The sequence below is a fragment of the Acipenser ruthenus genome, chromosome 53, assembly GCF_902713425.1.
Source record: "Acipenser ruthenus chromosome 53, fAciRut3.2 maternal haplotype, whole genome shotgun sequence".
Classification (NCBI taxonomy): Eukaryota; Metazoa; Chordata; class Actinopteri; order Acipenseriformes; family Acipenseridae; genus Acipenser; species Acipenser ruthenus.
In genome coordinates, this window is record NC_081241.1 from 1,976,223 (window position 1) to 1,999,753 (window position 23,531).

General features: G+C 38.7%; 1 protein-coding gene across 2 annotated transcripts; it reads right to left on the reverse strand.

The window, feature by feature from the left end:
* Window positions 1–2,654: 2,654 nt before the first annotated feature.
* On the reverse strand, window positions 2,655–23,197 carry LOC131723114 (GTPase IMAP family member 4-like). 2 transcript variants are annotated; one of them, XM_059016538.1, is made up of 3 exons: window positions 23,119–23,197; window positions 7,889–7,963; window positions 2,655–6,115 (listed from the first exon to the last, which is right to left on the reverse strand). In XM_059016538.1, exons 1-3 carry the CDS (start codon window positions 23,126–23,128, stop codon window positions 5,106–5,108), a joined length of 1,095 nt encoding a protein of 364 aa, XP_058872521.1. In that variant the 5' UTR covers window positions 23,129–23,197; the 3' UTR covers window positions 2,655–5,105. The 2 variants fall into 2 exon arrangements, with proteins under 2 accessions (XP_058872521.1, XP_058872520.1); XM_059016537.1 differs by lacking the exon at window positions 23,119–23,197 and adding an exon at window positions 8,870–8,967 and having other exon boundaries at window positions 2,657–6,115.
* Window positions 23,198–23,531: the final 334 nt, after the last annotated feature.

The window sequence follows — 23,531 nt, forward strand, 5'->3', positions numbered from 1 at the left end:
CTTTATTCACCCCTATAGAAGTTTTTTTTTTCGCTCGCATGAATTACCGAATGTTGCCTGTTTCCATCAGAGTTGTCGACCTTTTTTTATACGCATGAGTTTTAGCTCATAAAAACAGTGTAATGGAAACATAATCTCTCCACCTGCAACACTCTCACCCAGGTGAATACCACACGTGTTGAACGATGTATTATTATTTTTTTTTTTATTTCATCAAACAAAACATAAATTCAAAGCAGCAGTATTAATGATTTTAATGTTAATGACCCATGTAATTAAAACACCTTTTAATTATTAATTAGCAGACCCTCTTATCCAGGGCGAGTTACAAGATATCACATTATTTTTTTTACATACAATTACATTTTTTATATACAATTCCCCATTTATACAGTTGGGTTTTTACTGGAGCAATCTAGGTAAAGTACCTTGCTCAAGGGTACAGCAGCAGTGTCCCCCACCTGGGATTGAACCCACGACCCTCCGGTCAAGAGTACAGAGCCCTAACCACTACTCCACACTGCTGCCCTGATTGTTTAATAACAAGTTCACTTTTATTTACATTTTAATACGACAAAATCTCCCTCAGTGATGGTCGCATGACAGAAGTACAAACCAGCCTCAATTAAAGTCGGACAGCTTCGTTTAGAAATGTGTTTATTTTTTGTAAAGCCTGTGTGAAGTGAGGTTTTTTTTTTATTATTACAATATTTATTTTAGTTTGAGTGCCCTGTTAAACTTTATGTATTGTGTAGGCCTACCTGTTCCATTCGCCGCCCTTCACGTCACAGGTTGGTGGCGAGCAGCGATGCGAAATTAATTGTCCTCTAAAAATTGTTTTTCCAAACATTATACAAGACTGTTGTCACCTGTCTGGCGGTCATTACAATAACATATGTTATCATTTTTTATTTTATTTTCGCGGTTCATTGGAGTCAAGAGACGTTGTTTTGTTTAAGAGTACATTCCAGAAAAAGCGTTTGCCTCAGCGCGCGAGCACAATTATTTGAAAAAAAGACAAGACAGCAACCGTTAACGCGCGAGACAGAGACAAATGCCAACATATATGTACGTACAGTACTTTAAAAATTTAAAATCATCAAATTGGCCGACATGAATAAACTGTCAGGCTATTCCGAAAAAAAAGGTTGCGGAATTGATACGGTAGCAGGTTTATCAACCCCGACAGACACAGCTGCTGCTTACCGAAGAAGAGCAGGCAGGAGAAAATATTTTTTATTTCTAAGTAATAATGACCTTTTATTTACTGACGTATACATACATTCAAATGTTAAGAAAATCTGTCTATGTATGTGTATGTGTGTATATATATATATATATATATATATATATATATATATATATATATATATATATATATATATATATGGGAAAGAGACTTATTGACGCTGCTCAAGAAAACCCGATGCAATTACACGATTCAACCGACAGATGGCACTGAATTTCAATACCTACTTATTATTATGTGACCTCGATGTCAAATTGATGGTTATTATTGTTCACAAAAAAATGTACTGTAAAGCGTATACACTGATTTAATTCGTACTATTATATTCATATAAAAATTGGTGTTTTTATATGAATGCCGAAATTTTCAGTTCATCTGTTACCGTTCTTTAAACATTTGTTCACCAATACCCGACAATTAAAATGAAAATAAATACTTGCAGTTAGATATCTACTAGTATATGAAATCCTTCCTTCTCCTCCTTCTCCTTGTAGAATTGCTCTCTCTTGGCCTGAAGTTTTAAAAGTCTCTCCTTTTCAATGGAAATAAGCGCCAGGGACGAAAGCCGCCCTTGATCGGTCCTATTCCGAGTGTGGGTTTTGATCCGTTTAAATTGACATATAACGTTTTTCATTTTCGGAGCAGTTTGTGTCAGACTTGCTAGCATAGCTTGGTCGGTTTACTAAACAGTGGAAACTCAAGGACACGCCCCCAAAGGCGGACAAGGTCTGTGCCTTTCCAGCGGTGCTTCCCGTAGCATTTTCTCAGCAAGAACGCATGCGTCAATATTAACAATGGAACTAGTGTAGTCAGGTGACACGGTTAAGGCAGCGACGAGCGGTGCTTTTTTCTCACTTATTGCTGAGACTATAAGGTAGGAACGCACTTGCGCGACTGAGGAGATCCGCTTACGTTTAAATTCAATGACAGGGAAGGCAGAGCGCCTCGCTGCCTCTCGGCGTTTCATCGAACTTTGTATATTACAAACAAACAAAAAAAAACATTATGCAGAAATGCGTTGTGACAACGAAAGGTAATGAACAGTTATACACAATTGAAAATTATATATATATATATATATATATAGTTTTTATTATTTTTTCTTTTTGCTGGAATCTCACTAGGTAGGGAGAGAGAGAGAGAGAGAGAGAGGAGTTGATATTGTCACATGATTTGAATTAAATGAGTAAAGCTGTTCAGTGCATGTACATAAGGCCTGTCCAATCCCACTGAATAATGCCGCCCCACCCCAGCTCAAAGCAAGCTCCAAGGCAGGTAATAAGAGATCAGGAGAAAAAAGATTTAGCCTTTAAATGATAGTTAATGATAGGCAACAGAACCCAGACCCACTCAGAGTGAAGGGCAATGTAAAACATCTGTTAGAATGACATTTTAATCGAATTGATCAAAGCTTGGTTGGTAGACATATATATATATATATATATATATATATAATGTGTGTGTGTTACACTCATAATCAATATTCGGTCAATCACCGATAAAAATAACCATTTCGCAATTTGAGGATTTACAAATGATCAAAGAACAAAATGAAAGGTTATTTTAATCAAATTATGTTGCTGAAATTGCAAAATGCAAAATATACAAACAAGCAAATATTCCTCTTTATAACAATATAATCAAATTGCGAAATGCGCTTTGAGCAAATGCAGAGTTTCTGAACAGAGTTCAAAGATGCTGCTCAATCTGTGAATAGCAATTAATTGCAGGGTGTTAAAAATGGGCATCAAGTGAAATACAAACTTTAATACCATTTTTTATTTTTTATTGAATGAACATAAAATCAATAAATTCTATTTATAAGATTCACATGGTCTCATTTGCAAGGGGGTTGTGGTTAGCAATTTAGGAAAATAGTGACCCCAAACATTAAACTTCAAGCGAGTTTGAAATAACGTTCGTAATGTTCTTGCCTTGTGATTTAGAAAAGTTTTAGAGGAAAAAAAAGAACACAATTAAAAATGCATTGTTGTATTAATATAAGTACTGCACACACAATATTTGAATTGCAAAATCAAATGTCAAGCCACGTTTGTCTAATCACTGTTTTTAAGTGAAAGAAAGGAATAATAAAGAAAGGTCTGCTTCTTAAACGTTTAATATTCTGAAATTATAGGAAGGGTGAAGTACCACCTTTTAGAAAACAGGTTTCAATAAAAATGGAGACTGCTTTTAGACAGCAAGAAACCCTTCTTAAAGACTATTTTAGATATAACATTTTCAAAAGAAACCATATTGAGAGCGCCACTGGGGTACTGAGTCTCATTTTAAAACACTGTATTGATTGTTTAGATACTAACAATCAGGAAAAATTGAAGTAGTTCAATCAAATTAGATACATATAAAGAAACCGTAATGAGAGATCATTAAAAAATAATAATTTAGATCTAGAAACCTACAAATCGCTATATTTGTTTTTTCAAGGCTTGCTGCTGTGGCATTTAAAATTGCACAGCAGACCCTTACAGATTGCTTGTAAAGACACTCCAGAGATCCTCCAGCAGACCGAAGACCAAAGAAGCTGTCTCTTCTTTATGCTTCTTTGCTTGTTTGATATTTTTCATTTCACAATTTGATTAAAATTATTAGCTCAAAGACTGAAATAACGTTTCATTTCATTCTTTGATAATTTGTAAATGCTCAAATCGCGAAATGGTTATTTTTTTTTTGGCAATTGACCGAATGCTGACTGTGAGTGTACCACATATATGAACATCATTTAGATTGTTTATCTAACAGCATGTAATCAAAGAAACTACAAAATAATATTGCAGAAGTCTACATTTTTAAATGCGTCAGTTTTTCGTCGTGTATGGAAAACTACAACGCGGTATGTAATTCAATACGTTAACGTAACATTATTCAGCAGGTTTCATCCGAATTTCTGAAGTAAAATTAGTTGATTCTATAAGGTGATGAGAATTTTTGTCCACAGCTCTATATACTGTATTCCATCAGTCTGTGATGATCACATTTAAAAGCTGGCAGGTTTTTGCCAGCAACTTTTCTCTGTCCAGAACTTTGAGTGTATCTTGGATTGGTTGAAAAATGTGTTTTTGTGTCTAAACAGGTTAGAAGCAGTAGAATGTCCTGGAAGCTTCCTGAGGATGTCAGGAGATACGATGGGCCCAATATCCACACACAATTCAATTTCTAATGTGTAACATGTGGTAACTGTGCACTATTCCAGAATATTCGTGAAACATCTGAATCATCTGGATATTGTAAAACATTGGGGAACATTTAGAAAGGCCTAGGTACAGGCACAATGTCACTGGGGCTCTATAGGGGCCACATGGACACCAGGTGCCCTTTTATTTCGCTCATGCAAAATAAGCAGACAAAAAAGAATCTGAATTGCTCATGGAAAGAGATATGCCCTGGATGCTGCCTTGATATGTGAAGATTTCATGTGGGGAGGGGCACAGGACTCCAGGGTTCATACAGTAATCCTGTAAATAGTGACTGCCGGGGCGTCAATACATAAAAATACATTTAGGTAACATTACCAAAATTACACAAATTTACATGTATTTACATATATTGTTCAGTCAGTTATCTACACAATTAGGTAGAATCCTGTTCTTTGGATCCTGTGGGTGCATCCATAGTGATATTTGCACCTCCTCTGTTGTCTGAAAGGCCATCAACAATGGGTTGGGTGAACTAAAATGTAAAATCAGGTTCACACGGTTTTAATTCAGCTGTCTGTCTTGGAAGCAGGCTGGCAGAGCAATAAAGAAGCAAGTTAGAAAGTAGCCAGACTCTTCTCCTGAAGATACAGTCCATTGCTGTAAGCATGTTTTAGTCTGTTTCCTGCACACATCTGGCATTTTTACAACTTCATACCAGTAAAGAAACGGCTTAACCATCCTGTGGCATAACCATACATGTCAATGGATTGTTCTGCTTCTCCTCTCGCATTTCTGTGCTTTTCCTCGTAGAACCTCTTGAATTCCTCACGCTCGCGCAAGTGCTTCTCCTCCATGTCTTTAATCCTCTCATCTCTTCGTTTCATCTCTTCATCCAGTTTTTCAAACTTCTCTTCCGTCTTCTCCTTTAACTCATCGATTTCTTTCTGGAACTTTGCTCTCAACTCCTCTTCCTTCCTGTGCAGTTCCTCATCATACTGCTGTTTTAATCTCTGTTCCATCTCTCTGATCTTTGCCTCCACCTCCCGGTACATTTCGTTGGTGTAGCATGTGCCTCCGTTCTCTGCCACCATTGCCTCTATTTTCTCCAGTAGCTCAGTGACCTGGGTGCGATCGTTCATGTTCCTACTGTTGAAGACATGATACCTGTTCCCACACTTCTCAAGAAGCTGATTATGTTCTCTGCTGGCTTCCTGGATGTACTCTTCAATGGTCTTGTCTATCAGATCGTCTCCACGGCTGAAAAGGACCATGGTGTACTTTGCAGCTCCCTCACCGAAGATCTCCTCGATTTTATCCACAGCTTCCTTCTCTTCCTTTGTGAAACGTCCCACAGGTATCACCAAGAGAAACACGTGGGGTCCCGGGGAAGACATGGGAATACACTGTACAGTCTCACTTTTAACTTTCTCTGAAGAGAGCTCAGTGTCAAAGAAGCCTGGCGTGTCGACCACAGCAATGTCTCTACCTGCAACGACTCCTTTTTTCTTCTCACACTCTTTTGTTACTGAGCCTGTGCCCACCACAGATCTAAACTCTCTTCTGCCCAGGATAGTGTTTCCTGCTGCACTCTTTCCAGCCCCAGTCTTCCCAACGAGCACAATCCTGAACTCAGGCAGAGTGAGTCGGACTTGCTCAGGGGAGGGAGTCTCCCTTTGTGTTTCCTCAAGTGATGCTACTTCACTTCCAGACACTGAAAAGGGACAAGGAAAGTTTATTTCTCCCTTTGAAACACTGAGCTTCATGCAAACACCCAATGTACAGCACATACTTTCTTCTTCTTAATAATAATATTAAATCATTTAGCAGACGCTTTTATCCAAAGCGACTTACATAGAGTATGGGCTGAACTATGCATCAACAACTGCTGCTGCTGCAGAGTCACTTACAATAGGACCTTGTTTGTTTTACATCTCATCCAAAGGACTTAATTGAAAATCACAAATCCACCTGTACCCTGTGAGCATGGCTGAATGCAAGTGATGCAAATGCCGAACTGACTTCAAGCATTCAGAAAAGCAAAGTGTGATTTCTCAAATTAAAATTGTGATTTTCAAACTAGAAATGTAGCTTACAAATTCACATTAAACCTATTCACATTAGACATATGTGTGTTTCATTTATGTTTTAAGTGCAAGTTGTGTCTTAATTTCGTGGTTGCAGATGTGGTAATGTTTAGTTTAGGACTTCATGAATGTTAATACATATAGGAAAACTCCCCCACTCATAGCTGATACAGCCATAGAATAACATATGTCATCATTCATCTTAAAATATTAGCCTAATTTAACATAGTGGAAATATCATTGTGTTAAGAGTAACCCTGTGTCTAAGGATTGGTTAAAGTTTTATATTTATATATCGTCAACACTCATTAATACGAATTTCAGAGGACCAGCAAAAAAAAAAAAAAAATCTGTATTATCAGTAATTGTATTATCAGGAGTCTAATCACTATTAATGACAATGTAATGAAAAGAATTATGAATGAAAAAGTGCTGTGCATTTTATTAAATATTGAAAACACTTTTAAAAAGCACACATTGCAAATGAACTGTGCTTGAAATATGCATGTAATACATCTGCACCTTACAGGAAATTGGTCTTGTGAATTCATATTATAAGAAGTAATTTACAGTAAGTGACCGGGATCATGGAGAAAATTCGTAGCATCAGAAAATTAGTCTAATTCCAGTTTGTTTTGACTGTGTGTAATTATAGATAAAAGGTGTTTGCGGCAGGAAGGGGGTTAAAATCCCTCCTGCCAAACGAAAATGATCTGTTAATTGTTATTGCCTAATTGTGATTGCCTGTGGGCAATTATTGTAAATTAGACTCAACTAGCAGGTATAAATAAATGAAGGAAGCAGAAGAGGTGTACTCTGTTTCTGAGTAGCCATTATTTTTGTAAGTTCTGTGTGTAGTAATTGTGTGTGTAAAACGGTTGGTGTTTTAAATCGGTAAACATCTTAGCCATCTGATTTAATAGTCTAGGAAACCTGTGTTCAGTTTTAGATGAGTGCTCTAAAACGGAGCTAAGTTTTTGGTTGGTTTTTATTTTATTTTGTGTACATAAGAAAGCACAACCGTGCATTTAAACCCAGTCCTGTGTGTGACGGTCAGTTTTTGTGCTGGTAAAGAACTCAGACGCTCAGCTGTTACTGTATATATAATATATAATTAGCAGTGGTCTATGTCATTGGTACAGCACATCCAGTCATTTGAGGAATTTGTGCGATAGGTTTCGTACTCAGCTATCTTTTTTTCTATTTTCAGTATTTGGAAGATATCATCAAACCACTCTATAAAAATAAAAGCTGACTGACCATCTTCACACTGAGTTACACCCATGAGGGAGATTTGAATGCAAGCTTAATCTGAGGAAACATTTTTGTGAATTGAGGAAAACGTTTCTCATAAGAAAAGTGTCTTTACAGTTGCATTGGGCTGTGACCTTGTAACTTACTGTTGGGTGGTGTTTCCAAGCTGTGTCTTCTGCTGCGTGGCTTCTTCTTCAGTTCATCTTCATCCTTCTCCTTTACTGAATAACACAAAACAAGAAAACCATTACTGTCTACCAATACATTCAAAATTTTATTATCCTAAAACAACCTATTTACAATCCCTACTGACCTGCCAGAAACAAAATATTCAACAGGACTAGGTTGCGAGAAAATGTAACCGATTCTGTAGAATTGTGTTGAAGGTACACAAATATTTCTGGGGGGGGTACTAATCGTCTAAACAGGACAGCACACATATGACACACAATGCATTTTTATCAAACAAAAAATTAAACTGTGAGGTTCAACTGTTATTTAAACCGTATAGTATACGGCTCGATATTATTATTATTTTTTTGTCTCGGGTTTCAGTCGGTCTCTGCATAAACTAGCCAATATCCGCAACCAGGCCTGTAGATTTCAATTTTTTACTTTCGCTTTAATTTTTGATAATACAAGAAAAACACAAAAAACATCCCGATATCTGAAAAAAGTAATATAATCCAATGTTCTTCGTACTCCCCATTACGAAATCAATTTACCAACACCAGCTTAATTCTTATGTTTCATGTTATTTTTGACATTTTAAAACTTTTTATATATGTAGGCCTACTCGATTTAAAAAAAAAAAAACAAAAGAAACTATGCGCCACGTTATTGCGAATTAATTATAAACAAATTGAACCTCCAACAGACATAAATATAGCTTATATTCTTAATAAAGTTTTTCAAAGCAATGCTTTTTATAGTCTGTTTGTCGGCTTTAATCTAAAGAACGAAGTAGTTTTGAAAACGAAAGCAAACACGTAATAGTTTTGAAAACATTTATTTTCTAACCAAGCAAATACATTATGTCTGATATTAGCGTTCGCGTTTACGTTAATCAATCCTCTTTACACAATACAGAAATAAAGAAACAAACATGAAACAGATTAAATACTCACAAGAGTCCATCTCTCGTCTCGGCTGATTCTACCGACTTCCGCTTCATCTGAGACTAAAATAAAATGGCGCGTCGGCTGCGCTGAATAAGTTTGATAAGGGCAGTGCCGCACTTCAGCGCCACCTCTTTGAATCATCAGATTTTCACACACACATTATGAACATAATTTAGATTGCTTTATTTAACATCATGTAATCAAAGAAACTACGAAATGCTATCGCAAAAGTCAATATTTTTCAATTGTCCGTTTTTTGTTGTGTATGGGGAACACTACAAAGCGCTGGTGTGCAATTCAATATGTTAACGCAACATTATTCAGCAGGTTTCCTTCCACTTTGTGAAGCAAAATCAGTTAATTCTATAGGGTGATGAAAATGTGTCCACAGCTGTATATACTGTATTCCATCAGTCTGTGGTGATCAGATTTAAAAGATGGCAGGTTTATACCAGCAAAGTTTCTCTACCCTGAACGAGTGTCGCACACATGTTTAATAATGAGTGTATCTTGGATTGGTTGCATACTGTAACTTACCTTGTATTCTAGTAAGGGGAATGATCAAAGCTGTTACTTTAATGAAACATAAATGGACATATTTGCTCTCAATCTAGTCAAACTGCATTTATTGAGACAGGCCCTGCATTCCAGAATACCCCACCTAAACTCTGTGCTCAATATCTCTCCATTGAAAGCACCATACAAACAATATTCTAACAATATAATATGGACTATCAAAATTCCTTACAAATGTTATTTTCATGAACACAGATCTGGACAAAAGTTTTACATCACCTAGAATTTTAGGATCGAGACATCATTATATATTCTTGTTCTGACTCACTTACCGTCTGTATCTCCTCCAGGCTCCCCCCTTCCTCTGGTAGTCTTTTGAAGCTGCCGCGAGTGCTCAGCTGGCAGTGATCAGCTTCGCTGGGGCTTCTGGGATTTGTAGTGTCTAGCTGGGTCGTGTTTGCTACGATATTATGTCCCCTGACGTTTCCTGACTACAGGTGCGGTCTTGGTCTGTTTTTGTTGTTTTTATTAATTCTATCCCTTTCATATCTATCTATCTATCTATCTATCTATCTATCTATCTATCTATATATCTATATATATATATATATATATATATATATATATATATATATATATATATATATATATATATATATATATATATATATATATCTGTCTTAGTCCAGTAATATTTCATGTTAGATTTTGAAATGTCAAACTTTTTGGTCAGTTTTTCGTTCAGTATCTGAAAAACTACAAAGCGGTGTGGAATTCAATATGTTAACAAGGGAACATTATTCAGCAGCTTTCATTGGACTCTATGAAGCTGAGGGAGTTCATTCTACATAGAGGGTGTGGAATTCAATATGTTAACAAGGGGACATTATTCAGCAGCTTTCATTGGACTCTATGAAGCTGAGTGAGTTCATTCTATATAAAGGGTGTGGAATTCAATATGTTAACAAGGGGACATTATTCAGCAGCTTTCATTGGACTCTATGAAGCTGAGGGAGTTCATTCTATATAGAGGGGGTGGAATTCAATATGTTAACAAGGGAACATTATTGAGCAGCTTTCATTGGACTCTATGAAGCTGAGTTCATTCATCCACTTTATGAAGCAGCATTAGTTCATTCTATAGGGTGATGCAAAGCTTTTGGCCAGAGCTGTACACTTAGCTTCTCTCATTACCAGTTGATCCATTGAGATTTTCTGAGACGATTTAATAAAGAACACAAATTACAATATTTCCAATAATGCTAAAATCATGTTATATTTATTTTCTTTTTTTCTTGGTTTGGGTATCTTCTTTTTGTAAAAATGTTTTCTTGCACACATAATAAACACATTAAAAAAATCAACATTTTACTAATCTGTTCAGTCCTCGTTGCAGAAATACATTATTTGACACATTCAGAATTGAAATGCGTCAATTATAACAGGGATGGAAATCAGACTCCCGTTGCATAGCAGTTTCATATATTCCTGGTTTCACTGGTAAGAGCTTAATAAGACACCTGAGCTTGCTATCTAAACACACGGGGGATAATTAAGCTGGTAGTAAAACCTGGAAGGAGTGACACTGCTGTGCAATAGGAGTCTTATTTCCTTTCCAGTATAAAATATAATATTCTCTTAATCTGGAAGACCAACATTTTCATAAGTCTCATCTACAAAGACACAAGATATGGGCCACAGATGTAAGCATGTGTGTAATAGGAATGTGTCTGTAAGGATGGAAATAAGACTCCTATTGCACAGCAGTGTCACCCGTTCCAGGTTTTACTACCAGCTTGATTAGCCAGAGTGTGTATGGGTAACAAGCTCAGGTGTCTTAATATTAAACCAGAAATGGATCAAATTGCTATGCAGTGGGAAGACTTATTTCCATCTCCTGTGTGTGTGTGTGTGTGTGTGTGTGTGTGTGTGTGCTTATGCAAGTTTAGCAGTGCCTTCTGTGCTGAATATTAGATGTCAGTCTCTCAAACTGCCAATCCAGTACCATTCATGAGCGCTGAAATTGCATCACAGACATTTATAAAACAAACAAATACACTGAAAGCTCATCAAATATAAAAAAGACAAGAGTCCGTAGTGTGTCGTGTTCCCTTTGTGTCGTGGTCTGAGTGACAGACAGTCAGCTTCTCACACTGGCATAGGCAGGCTCATCTTCTTCCCTTTCAACACTGGAAACGAAACAAAGAGTGGTTAGATCTGAGGAGGGAGGGAAGCAGTGTGGCTCTAGCGGAGCTGAGGAGGGACTGGGAGGGAAGCAGTGTGGCTCTAGCGGAGCCGAGGAGGGACTGGGAGGGAAGCAGTGTGGCTCTAGCGGAGTTGAGGAGGGCCTGGGAGGGAAGCAGTGTGGCTCTAGCGGAGCTGAGGAGGGACTGGGAGGGAAGCAGTGTGGCTCTAGCGGAGCTGAGGAGGGACTGGGAGGGAAGCAGTGTGGCTCTAGCGGAGCTGAGGAGGAACTGGGAGGGAAGCAGTGTGGCTCTAGCGGAGCTGAGGAGGGACTGGGAGGGAAGCAGTGTGGCTCTAGCGGAGCTGAGGAGGGACTGGGAGGGAAGCAGTGTGGCTCTAGTGGAGCTGAGGAGGGACTGGGAGGGAAGCAGTGTGGCTCTAGCGGAGCTGAGGAGGGACTGGGAGGGAAGCAGTGTGGCTCTAGCGGAGCCGAGGAGGGACTGGGAGGGAAGCAGTGTGGCTCTAGCGGAGCCGAGGAGGGACTGGGAGGGAAGCAGTGTGGCTCTAGCGGAGCCGAGGAGGGACTGGGAGGGAAGCAGTGTGGCTCTAGCGGAGCCGAGGAGGGACTGGGAGGGAAGCAGTGTGGCTCTAGCGGAGCCGAGGAGGGACTGGGAGGGAAGCAGTGTGGCTCTAGCGGAGCCGAGGAGGGACTGGGAGGGAAGCAGTGTGGCTCTAGCGGAGCTGAGGAGGGACTGGGAGGGAAGCAGTGTGGCTCTAGCGGAGCCGAGGAGGGACTGGGAGGGAAGCAGTGTGGCTCTAGCGGAGCCGAGGAGGGACTGGGAGGGAAGCAGTGTGGCTCTAGCGGAGCCGAGGAGGGACTGGGAGGGAAGCAGTGTGGCTCTAGCGGAGCCGAGGAGGAACTGGGAGGGAAGCAGTGTGGCTCTAGCGGAGCCGAGGAGGGACTGGGAGGGAAGCAGTGTGGCTCTAGCGGAGCCGAGGAGGGACTGGGAGGGAAGCAGTGTGGCTCTAGCGGAGCCGAGGAGGGACTGGGAGGGAAGCAGTGTGGCTCTAGCGGAGCTGAGGAGGGACTGGGAGGGAAGCAGTGTGGCTCTAGCGGAGCTGAGGAGGGACTGGGAGGGAAGCAGTGTGGCTCTAGCGGAGCTGAGGAGGGACTGGGAGGGAAGCAGTGTGGCTCTAGCGGAGCTGAGGAGGAACTGGGAGGGAAGCAGTGTGGCTCTAGCGGAGCTGAGGAGGGACTGGGAGGGAAGCAGTGTGGCTCTAGCGGAGCTGAGGAGGGACTGGGAGGGAAGCAGTGTGGCTCTAGCGGAGCCGAGGAGGGACTGGGAGGGAAGCAGTGTGGCTCTAGCGGAGCCGAGGAGGGACTGGGAGGGAAGCAGTGTGGCTCTAGCGGAGCCGAGGAGGGACTGGGAGGGAAGCAGTGTGGCTCTAGCGGAGCCGAGGAGGGACTGGGAGGGAAGCAGTGTGGCTCTAGCGGAGCCGAGGAGGGACTGGGAGGGAAGCAGTGTGGCTCTAGCGGAGCCGAGGAGGGACTGGGAGGGAAGCAGTGTGGCTCTAGCGGAGCCGAGGAGGGACTGGGAGGGAAGCAGTGTGGCTCTAGCGGAGCTGAGGAAGGACTGGGAGGGAAGCAGTGTGGCTCTAGTGGAGCTGAGGAAGGACTGGGAGGGAAGCAGTGTGGCTCTAGTGGAGCTGAGGAGGGACTGGGAGGGAAGCAGTATGGAAATAGAGGGATACCCAGCGATCCCTCTCTTAAAGGGGAGGTACCTTTGGTGAAGTACAGGTAGAAGAAGTCACAGTAGAAGATGGTCTGCACGGCCCCCGACACCACAGCAATCTGGTCGAAGAAGCCCTCCTGGTTGTAGCGCCAGATCCAGTTGGCCAGGTAGAGCGCGCGGTACAGGCCCAGGAAGAAGAGGTAGTGCGTGGTGATGGACTCGGCCTCGCCCGTCTTCGAGATCATGAAGAGCTGCGGCAGGATCGCCACCGACTCCAGGTAGATAGAGAAGGTCCACAGGATCTGCAGAGCAGAGAGGGTTACAGTACAGCACACTATAACACAATGCAATGAATTACACTACACAGCACTGTATACAGGAAGGACTGACTCCAGATAGATAGATTGAATCATCAGATTTTCACATTAATCACTTCAAATATATAGGCCTATTAAATATTCCCACAACACAGGACAGTCCTCAACTCAATACGTTATTTAGGCTAACATAAAGTAGTGCACTGACCACTTACTGCCTTCATAAAAACACAATTATATGATATTTATTTATTTTTCATTTGACTATGCGCCCTTTTTACCTGTATTTATATACTTTTATTATTTGTTTATTTAGCAGACACCTTTATCCAAGGCGATTTACAGAGACTAGGGTGTGTGAACTATGCATCAGCTACACAGTAACTTACAATTACGTCTCACCCGAAAGACGGAGCACAAGGAGGTTAAGTGACTTGCTCAGGGTAACACAATGAGTCAGTGGCAGGGGTGGGATTTGAACTGGGGACCTCCTGGTTACAAGCCCTTTTCTTTAACCACTGGACCACTTATTTATTTAAAGCATTACACTTTTCTAGACTGTTTAAAAACTCAACACCAAATATTATACAATCAAATGTATTTTATTTCAAATTTATTAAATCACATTGAACGGCCCAGGGGCGGAATGCATGAGGTGTGGTCAGGTAATGAAGCAATTACAATCTACAGTGGCCAGAGATCAAGCCAAGAAATAGTGTAAAAAGACGACGAAAATATTAAACATGTCTGCAGAAAGGAGATGTTTGAAAGCGAAGCGAAAGAAAACAGACGGTCAGGTCGGTGTATGTCGGCATTTGTAAACTAGGACAAAAAGACGCACAGAATGATCTCTTTCTTGCCTATGCTACAGTTTAACAAAAGCTGTTAAAATTTACAACAAGTATCGTCTTTAACCCCCAGTTCCACTGCCTTCCAAAGACTGCATCGCAGTGCATAAACTGTTGCCAGAATTTATGAGAAATTGAAATCAGAGGTATTAGCATTATGAGGTATGATTATTTTATATTCTAATTAAATGTACGTAATACTAACAGACCTAAATAATATATGAACTAAAACTACGCAGTTGCGTTTAGACCTATATTTCATAAATTGATGAATAATTTCTCTATTTTCCTCACTTAATCTGTTTTAAGTTGACCTGTTAAAGCTTGACAAGCGGAAGTTTGCTCTTTTTGAGTGTGTGAGTTAAGTGTACCGTAACCGACATATGTTTGAGTGAGTATTCATTAAGATACCTCTTAGAGGTGTCCCTATATCCACGTTGTTTGACTCTTACTTGAAATCGTTGTCATCCACTTATCGTAGCCTACTTACGTGATCTTATTGGACTTATCTTGTATGAGCAAAATGTTTACTATAAGTTAATTGCTCTTGCTCGAACTCGCTCTTAAAGGTAAAATTCTAGGTGATGCAAAACTTTTGTCCATAGCTGTAGATTTGATTGGCATATGATATGTGTCATTAAATTTTAATTAAGTGCCCAGTCCGGGTAGAGATGTGCTGCGTTGACCACGTAAATACCACCATATGACTGAATAAAAGCATGCGCTCGCTCACAAAATTCACTCGGAAAGTATTTCATTTGCATTTTTGCGCAGCATTTATCGTACCTTTATTCACCCCTATAGAAGTTTTTTTTTTTTTTCGCTCGCATGAATTACCGAATGTTGCCTGTTTCCATCAGAGTTGTCGACCTTTTTTTATACGCATCAGTTTTAGCTCATAAAAACAGTGTAATGGAAACATAATCTCTCCACCTGCAACACTCTCACCCAGGTGAATACCACACGTGTTGAACGATGTATTTTTTTTAATTTTATTTCATCAAACAAAACATAAATTCAAAACAGTAGTATTAATGACTTTAATGTTAATGACCCATGTAAATAAAACACCTTTTAATTATTATTATTTATTAGCAGACCCACTTATCCAGGGCGAGTTACAAGATATCACATTATTTTTTTACATACAATTACATTTTTTATATACAATTACCCATTTATACAGTTGGGTTTTTACTGGAGCAATCTAGGTAAAGTACCTTGCTCAAGCAACAGTGTCCCCCGCCTGGGATTGAACCCACGACCCTCCGGTCAAGAGTCCAGAGCCCTAACCACTACTCCACACTGCTGCCCTGATTGTTTAATAACAAGTTCACTTCGTTGCCTATCTCCACCCCTTAACCTAGGGTTTTCTCCTAGGTCATGCACCAATTCATAACATTTTAATACGACAAAATCTCCCTCAGTGATGGTCGCATGACAGAAGTACAAACCAGCCTCAATTAAAATCGGACAGCTTCGTTTAGAAATGTGTTTATTTTTTGTAAAGCCTGTGTGAAGTATGTTTTTTTTTTTTTTTAATTACAATATTTATTTTAGTTTGAGTGCCCTGTTAAACTTTATGTATTGTGTAGGCCTACCTGTTCCATTCTTCGCCCTTCACGTCACAGGTTGGTGGCGAGCAGCGATGCGAAATTAATTTTCCTCTAAAAAATGTTTTTTCCAAACATTATACAAGACTGTTGTCATCTATCTGGCGGACATTACAATAACATATGTTATCATTTTTTTTATTTTCGCGGTTCATTGGAGTCAAGAGACGTTGTTTTGTTTAAGAGTACATTCCAGAAAAAGCGTTTGCCTCAGCGCGCGAGCACAATTATTTGAAAAAAAGACAAGACAGCAACCGTAAACGCGCGAGACAGAGACAAATGCCAACATATATGCATGTAGAGTACTTTAAAAAGTTAAAATCATCAAATTGGCCGACATGAATAAACTGTCAGGCTATTCCGAAAAAAAGGTTGCTGAATTCATACTGGTAGCAGGTTTATCAACCCCGACAGACACAGGTGCTGCTTACCGAAGAAAAGCAGGCAGGAGAAAATATTTGTTATTTCTAAGTAATAATGACCTTTTATTTACTGACGTATACATACATTCAAATGTTAAGAAAATCTGTCTTTGTATGTATGTATGTATGTATGTATGTGTGTGTGTATATATATATATATATATATATATATATATATATATATATATATATAGAGAGAGAGAGAGAGAGAGAGAGAGAGAGAGAGAGAGAGAGAGAGAGAGAGAGAGAGAGAGAGAGTTGATATTGTCACATGATTTGAATTAAATGAGTAAAGCTGTTCAGTGCATGTACATAAGGCCTGTCCAATCCCACTGAATAATGCCTTTAGTTTCTCCAGCCCAACTCAAAGCAAGCTCCAAGGCAGGTAATAAGAGATCAGGATGAAAAAGATTTAGCCTTTAAATGATAGTTAATGATAGGCAACAGAACCCAGACCCACTCAGAGTGAAGGGCAATGTAAAACATCTGTTAAAATGACATTTTAATCGAATTGATCTAAGCTTGGTTGGTAGTCATATTTTTTGGTAACATTAGTAGGTGCACAACTTGTAGGGGGTATATTTTTTAGAAGTTTTCCTGCAGAAAGAGTTGTGGGGAGGGGAGAATAGGAAACTTCATAAACGTGCTATATATCTTTGTTGGGCACAATTTTGGATCAAACTGTTCTATATTCACATGGCTACATTTGAGCATGTCAGTAAATAGTGATTTGGAATGCTGGCTATCACTTTTGTCTCTGGTGAACATAATATCTGCCTTGAATTTTCACCAATAATCCCTGAACTTTACACTGCCTGCTAGCTTTCTTTTCGGTTTGCTATTATTATTATTATTATTATTATTATTATTATTATTATTATTATTATGTTTTTTGTGTTTACGCACCAGTATCTATTGTTGTTCCCGTTACCTGAACAGACTCTTTAATTAAAAATGTCTAACATGCCTTTGGTTGGTGGTTAAATTTTTCTTTATTCTGAAATCATGGCATGTTGTGCCATCTAGCGGCCACAATTATTATTTTTTCCCCCATAAGAAATTTGAAAGAAAAACTAAGCTTTTTTAACCACATTTTCAACACATGCAAAGGAGGAACTCAATTGACAAATCAATATATATTTTCATGAGGCGCCTGCGTAGACTGTATATCAGACCACATTTTATAAGCAGGTTTAACTGTAAATGTCATCAATCAGAAAAGTGAAGCGGTTCCATTGGACCCCATACCAAACTCACACATTACAGAATTGCATAATTAATTAACAAATACGATTCTGTTCATATTTTAATGGTTTAGTTTAATTCATATTTTTAGTAACCTATTGGCTGATTTCAGGGTGACCAGTTCAACATTATAAAACATCAAATTTGTTTTCTCAATTTGTAGAAAATTGATTGTACAGTATTGATAATAAGACAATATACCACAAACTTGAGTAAGGAATGTATTATTTATTACACAGGCTAATCATTAGCAACGAATGCAATATATAGAAATATATTTAATTGTATAATTTTAATTTTTAGGATTGAGACGTGTGTGTGTACGTGTGCATATATATATATATATATATATATATAATGTGTGTGTGTCAATCACCGATAAAAATAACCATTTCGCAATTTGAGGATTTACAAATGATCAAAGAACAAAATGAAAGGTTATTTCGGTCTTTAATCAAATTATGTTGCTGAAATTGCAAAATGCAAAATATACAAACAAGCAAAGAATGAAGATTCATCATTCCTCTTTATAACAATATAATCAAATTGCGAAATGCGCTTTGAGCAAATGCAGAGTTTCTGAACAGAGTTTAAAGATGCTGCTCAATCTGTGAATAGCAATTAATTGCAGGGTGTTAAAAATGGGCATCAAGTGAAATACAAACTTTAATTTATTTTTTATTGAATGAACATAAAATCAGTAAATTCTATTTATAAGATTCACGTGTTCTCATTTGCAAGGGGGTTGTGGTTAGCAATTTAGGAAGATAGTGACCCCAAACATTAAACTTCAAGCGAGTTTGAAATAACGTTCGTAATGTTCTCGCCTTGTTATTTAGAAAAGTTTTAGAGGAAAAAAAAGAACACAATTAAAAATGCATTGTTGTATTAATATAAGTACTGCACACACAATATTTGAATTGCAAAATCAAATGTCAACCCACGTTTGTCTAATCGCTGTTTTTAAGTGAAAGAAAGGAAAAATAAAGAAAGGTATGCTTCTTAAACGTTTAATATTCTCATAAATCATAGGAAGGGTGAATAAGCAGACAAAAAAGAATCTGAATTGCTCATGGAAAGAGATATGCCCTGGATGCTGCCTTGATATGTGAAGATTTCATGTGGGGAGGGGCACAGGACTCCAGGGTTCATACAGTAATCCTGTAAATAGTGACTGCCGGGGCGTCAATACATAAAAATACATTTAGGTAACATTACCAAAATTACACAAATTTACATGTATTTACATATATTGTTCAGTCAGTTATCTACACAATTAGGTAGAATCCTGTTTTTTGGATCCTGTGGGTGCATCCATAATGATATTTGCACCCCCTCTGTTGTCTGAAAGGCCATCAACAATGGTTTGGGTGAACTAAAAGGTAAAATGAGGTTCACACGGTTTTAATTCAGCTGTTTGTCTTGGAAGCAGTCTGGCAGAGCAATAAAGAAGTAAGTTAGAAAGTAGCCAGACTCTCCTCCTGAAGATACAGTCCATTGCTGTAAGCATGCTTTAATCTGTTTCCTGCACACATCTGGCATTTTTACAGCTTCAAACCAGTAAGGAAACGGCTTAACCATCCTGTGGCATAACCATACATGTCAATGGATTGTTCTGCTTCTCCTCTCGCATTTCTGTGCTTTTCCTCGTAGAACCTCTTGAATTCCTCACGCTCGCGCAAGTGCTTTTCCTCCATGTCTTTAATCCTCTCATCTCTTCGTTTCATCTCTTCATCCAGTTTTTCAAACTTCTCTTCCGTCTTCACCTTTAACTCATCGATTTCCTTCTGGAACTTTGCTCTCAACTCCTCTTCCTTCCTGTGCAGTTCCTCATCATACTGCTGTTTTAATCTCTGTTCCATCTCTTTGATCTTTGCCTCCACCTCCCGGTACATCTCGTTGGTGTAGCATGTGCCTCCGTTCTCTGCCACCATTGCCTCTATTTTCTCCAGTAGCTCAGTGACCTGGGTGCGATCGTTCATGTTCCTACTGTTGAAGACGTGATACCTGTTCCCACACTTCTCAAGAAGCTGATTATGTTCTCTGCTGGCTTCCTGGATGTACTCTTCAATGGTCTTGTCTATCAGATCGTCTCCACGGCTGAAAAGGACCATGGTGTACTTTGCAGCTCCCTCACCGAAGATCTCCTCGATTTTATCCACAGCTTCCTTCTCTTCCTTTGTGAAACGTCCCACAGGTATCACCAAGAGAAACACGTGGGGTCCCGGGGAAGACATGGGAATACACTGTACAGTCTCACTTTTAACTTTCTCTGAAGAGAGCTCAGTGTCAAAGAATCCTGGCGTGTCGACCACAGCAATGTCTCTACATGCAACGACTCCTTTTTTCTTCTCACACTCTTTTGTTACTGAGCCTGTGCCCACCACAGATCTAAACTCTCTTCTGCCCAGGATAGTGTTTCCTGCTGCACTCTTTCCAGCCCCAGTCTTCCCAACGAGCACAATCCTGAACTCAGGCAGAGTGAGTCGGACTTGCTCAGGGGAGGAAGTCTCCCTTTGTGTTTCCTCAAGTGATGCTGCTTCACTTCCAGACACTGAAAAGGAACAAGGAAAGTTTATTTCTCCCTTTGAAACACTGAGCTTCATGCAAACACCCAATGTACAGCACATACTTTCTTCTTCTTAATAATAATATTAAATCATTTAGCAGACGCTTTTATCCAAAGCGACTTACATAGAGTACGGGCTGAACTATGCATCAACAACTGCTGCTGCTGCAGAGTCACTTACAATAGGACCTTGTTTGTTTTACATCTCATCCAAAGGACTTAATTGAAAATCACAAATCCACCTGTACACTGTGAGCCTGGCTGAATGCAAATGATGCAAATGCCGAACTGAATTTAAGCATTCAGAAACACAAAGTGTGATTTCTCAAATTAAAATTGTGATTTTCAAACTAGAAATGTAGCTTACAAATTCACATTAAACCTATTCACATTAGACATATGTGTGTTTCATTTATGTTTTAAGTGCAAGTTGTGTCTTAATTTCGTGGTTGCAGATGTGGTAATGTTTAGTTTAGGACTTCATGAATGTTAATACATATAGGAAAACTCCCCCACTCATAGCTGATACAGCCATAGAATAACATATGTCATCATTCATCTTAAAATATTAGCCTCATTTAACATAGTGGAAATATCATTGTGTTAAGAGTAACCCTGTGTCTAAGGATTGGTTAAAGTTTTATATTTATATATCGTCAACACTCATTAATACGAATTTCAGAGGACCAGCAAAAAAAAAAAAAAAAAAATCTGTATTATCAGTAATTTGTATTATCAGGAGTCTAATCACTATTAATTACAATGCAATGAAAAGAATTATGAATGAAAAAGTGCTGTGCATTTTATTAAATATTGAAAACACTTTTAAAAAGCACACATTGCAAATGAACTGTGCTTGAAATATGCATGTAATACATTTGCACCTTACAGGAAATTCGTCTTAAGTGAATTCATATTATAAGAAGTAATTTACAGTAAGTGACCGGGATCATGGAGAAAATTCGTAGCATCAGGAAATTAGTCTAATCGAGTTTGTTTTGACTGTGTGTAATTATAGATAAAAGGTGTTTGTGGCAGGAAGGGGGTTAAAATCCCTCCTGCCAAATGAAAATGATCTGTTAATTGTTATTGCCTAATTGTGATTGCCTGTGGGCAATTATTGTAAATTAGAGTCAACTAGCAGGTATAAAAATTCAGCAGCCAGTCTACTCGAGGCTGCTGAGTGAAAGGAAGCAGAAGAGGTGTACTCTGTTTCTGAGTAGCCATTATTTTTGTAAGTTCTGTGTGTGTAAAACGGTTGGTGTTTTAAATCGGTAAACGTCTTAGCCATCTGATTGAATAGTCTAGGAAACCTGTGTTCAGTTTTAGATGAGTGCTCTAAAACGGAGCTAAGTTGTTGGTTGATTCTTATTTTATTTTGTGTACATAAGAAAGCACAACCGCGCATTTAAACCCAGTCCTGTGTGTGACGGTCAGTTTTTGTGCTGGTAAAGAACTCAGACGCTCAGCTGTTACTGTATATATAATATATAATTAGCAGTGGTCTATGTCATTGGTACAGCACATCCAGTCATTTGAGGAATTTGTGTGATAGGTTTCGTACTCAGCTATCTTTTTTTCTATTTTCAGTTTTTGCAAGATACCATCAAACCACTCTATAAAAATAAAAGCTAACTGACCATCTTCACACTGAGTTACACCCATGAGGGAGATTTGAATGCAATCTTAATCTGAGGAAACGTTTTTGTGAATTGAGGAAAACGTTTCTCATAAGAAAAGTGTCTTTACAGTTGCATTGGGCTGTGACCTTGTAACTTACTGTTGGGTGGTGTTTCCAAGCTGTTTCTTCTGCTGCGTGGCTTCTTCTTCAGTTCATCTTCATCCTTCTCCTTTACTGAATAACACAAAACAAGAAAACCATTACTGTCTACCAATACATTCAAAATGTTATTATCCTAAAACAACCTATTTACAATCCCTACTGACCTGCCAGAAACAAAATATTCAACAGGACTAGGTTGCGAGAAAATGTAACCGATTCTGTAGAATTGTGTTGAAGGTACAAAGATATTTCTGTGGAGGGGAGGGGGGACGGGGACTAATCGTCTAAACAGGAGAGCTCCCTTTATATATATATATATATATATTTTACAGCACCCATATGACACACAATGCATTTTTATCAAACAAAATTTAAACTGTGAGGTTCAACTGTTATTTAAACCGTATAGTATACGGCTCGCTATTATTATTATTATTTTTTTGTCTCGGGTTTCAGTCGGTCTCTGCATAAGCTAGCCAATATCCGCAGCAAGACCCGTAGATTTCAATGTTTTACTTTCGCTTTAATTTTTGATAATACAAGAAAAACACAAAAAACATCCCGATATCTGAAACAAGTAATATAATCCAATGTTCTTCGTACTCCCCATTACGAAATCAATTTACCAGCACTTCAGATTACTTCTTATGTTTCATGTTATTTTTGACATTTTAAAACTTTTTATATATGTAGGCCTACTCGATTTAAAAAAAAAACAAAAAACTATGCGCCACGTTATTGCGAATTAATTATAAACAAACTGAACCTCCAACAGCCATAAATATAGCTTATATTTTTAATAAAGTTTTTCAAAGCAATGCTTTTTATAGTCTGTTTGGCGGCTTTAGTCTAAAGAATGTAGTAGTTTTGAAAACGAAAGCAAACATGTAATAGTTTTGAAAACATTTATTTTCTAACCAAGCAAATACATTATGTCTGATATTAGCGTTCGCGTTTACGTTACTCAATCCTCTTTACACAATACAGAAATAAAGAAACAAACATGAAACAGATTAAATACTCACAAGGGTCCATGTCTCGTCTCGGCTGATTCTACCGACTTCCGCTTCATCTGAGACTAAAATAAAATGGCGCATCGGCTGCGCTGAATAAGTTTGATAAGGGCAGTGCCGCACTTCAGCGCCACCTCTTTGAATCATCAGATTTTCACACACACATTATGAACATAATTTAGATTGCTTTATTTAACATCATGTAATCAAAGAAACTACGAAATGCTATCGCAAAAGTCAATATTTTTCAATTGTCCGTTTTTGTTGTGTATGGGGAACACTACAAAGCGCTGGTGTGTAATTCAATATGTTAACGCAACATTATTCAGCAGCTTTCCTTCCACTTTGCGAAGCAAAATCAGTTAATTCTACATAGAGGGTGATGAAAATGTGTCCACAGCTGTATATACTGTATTCCATCAGTC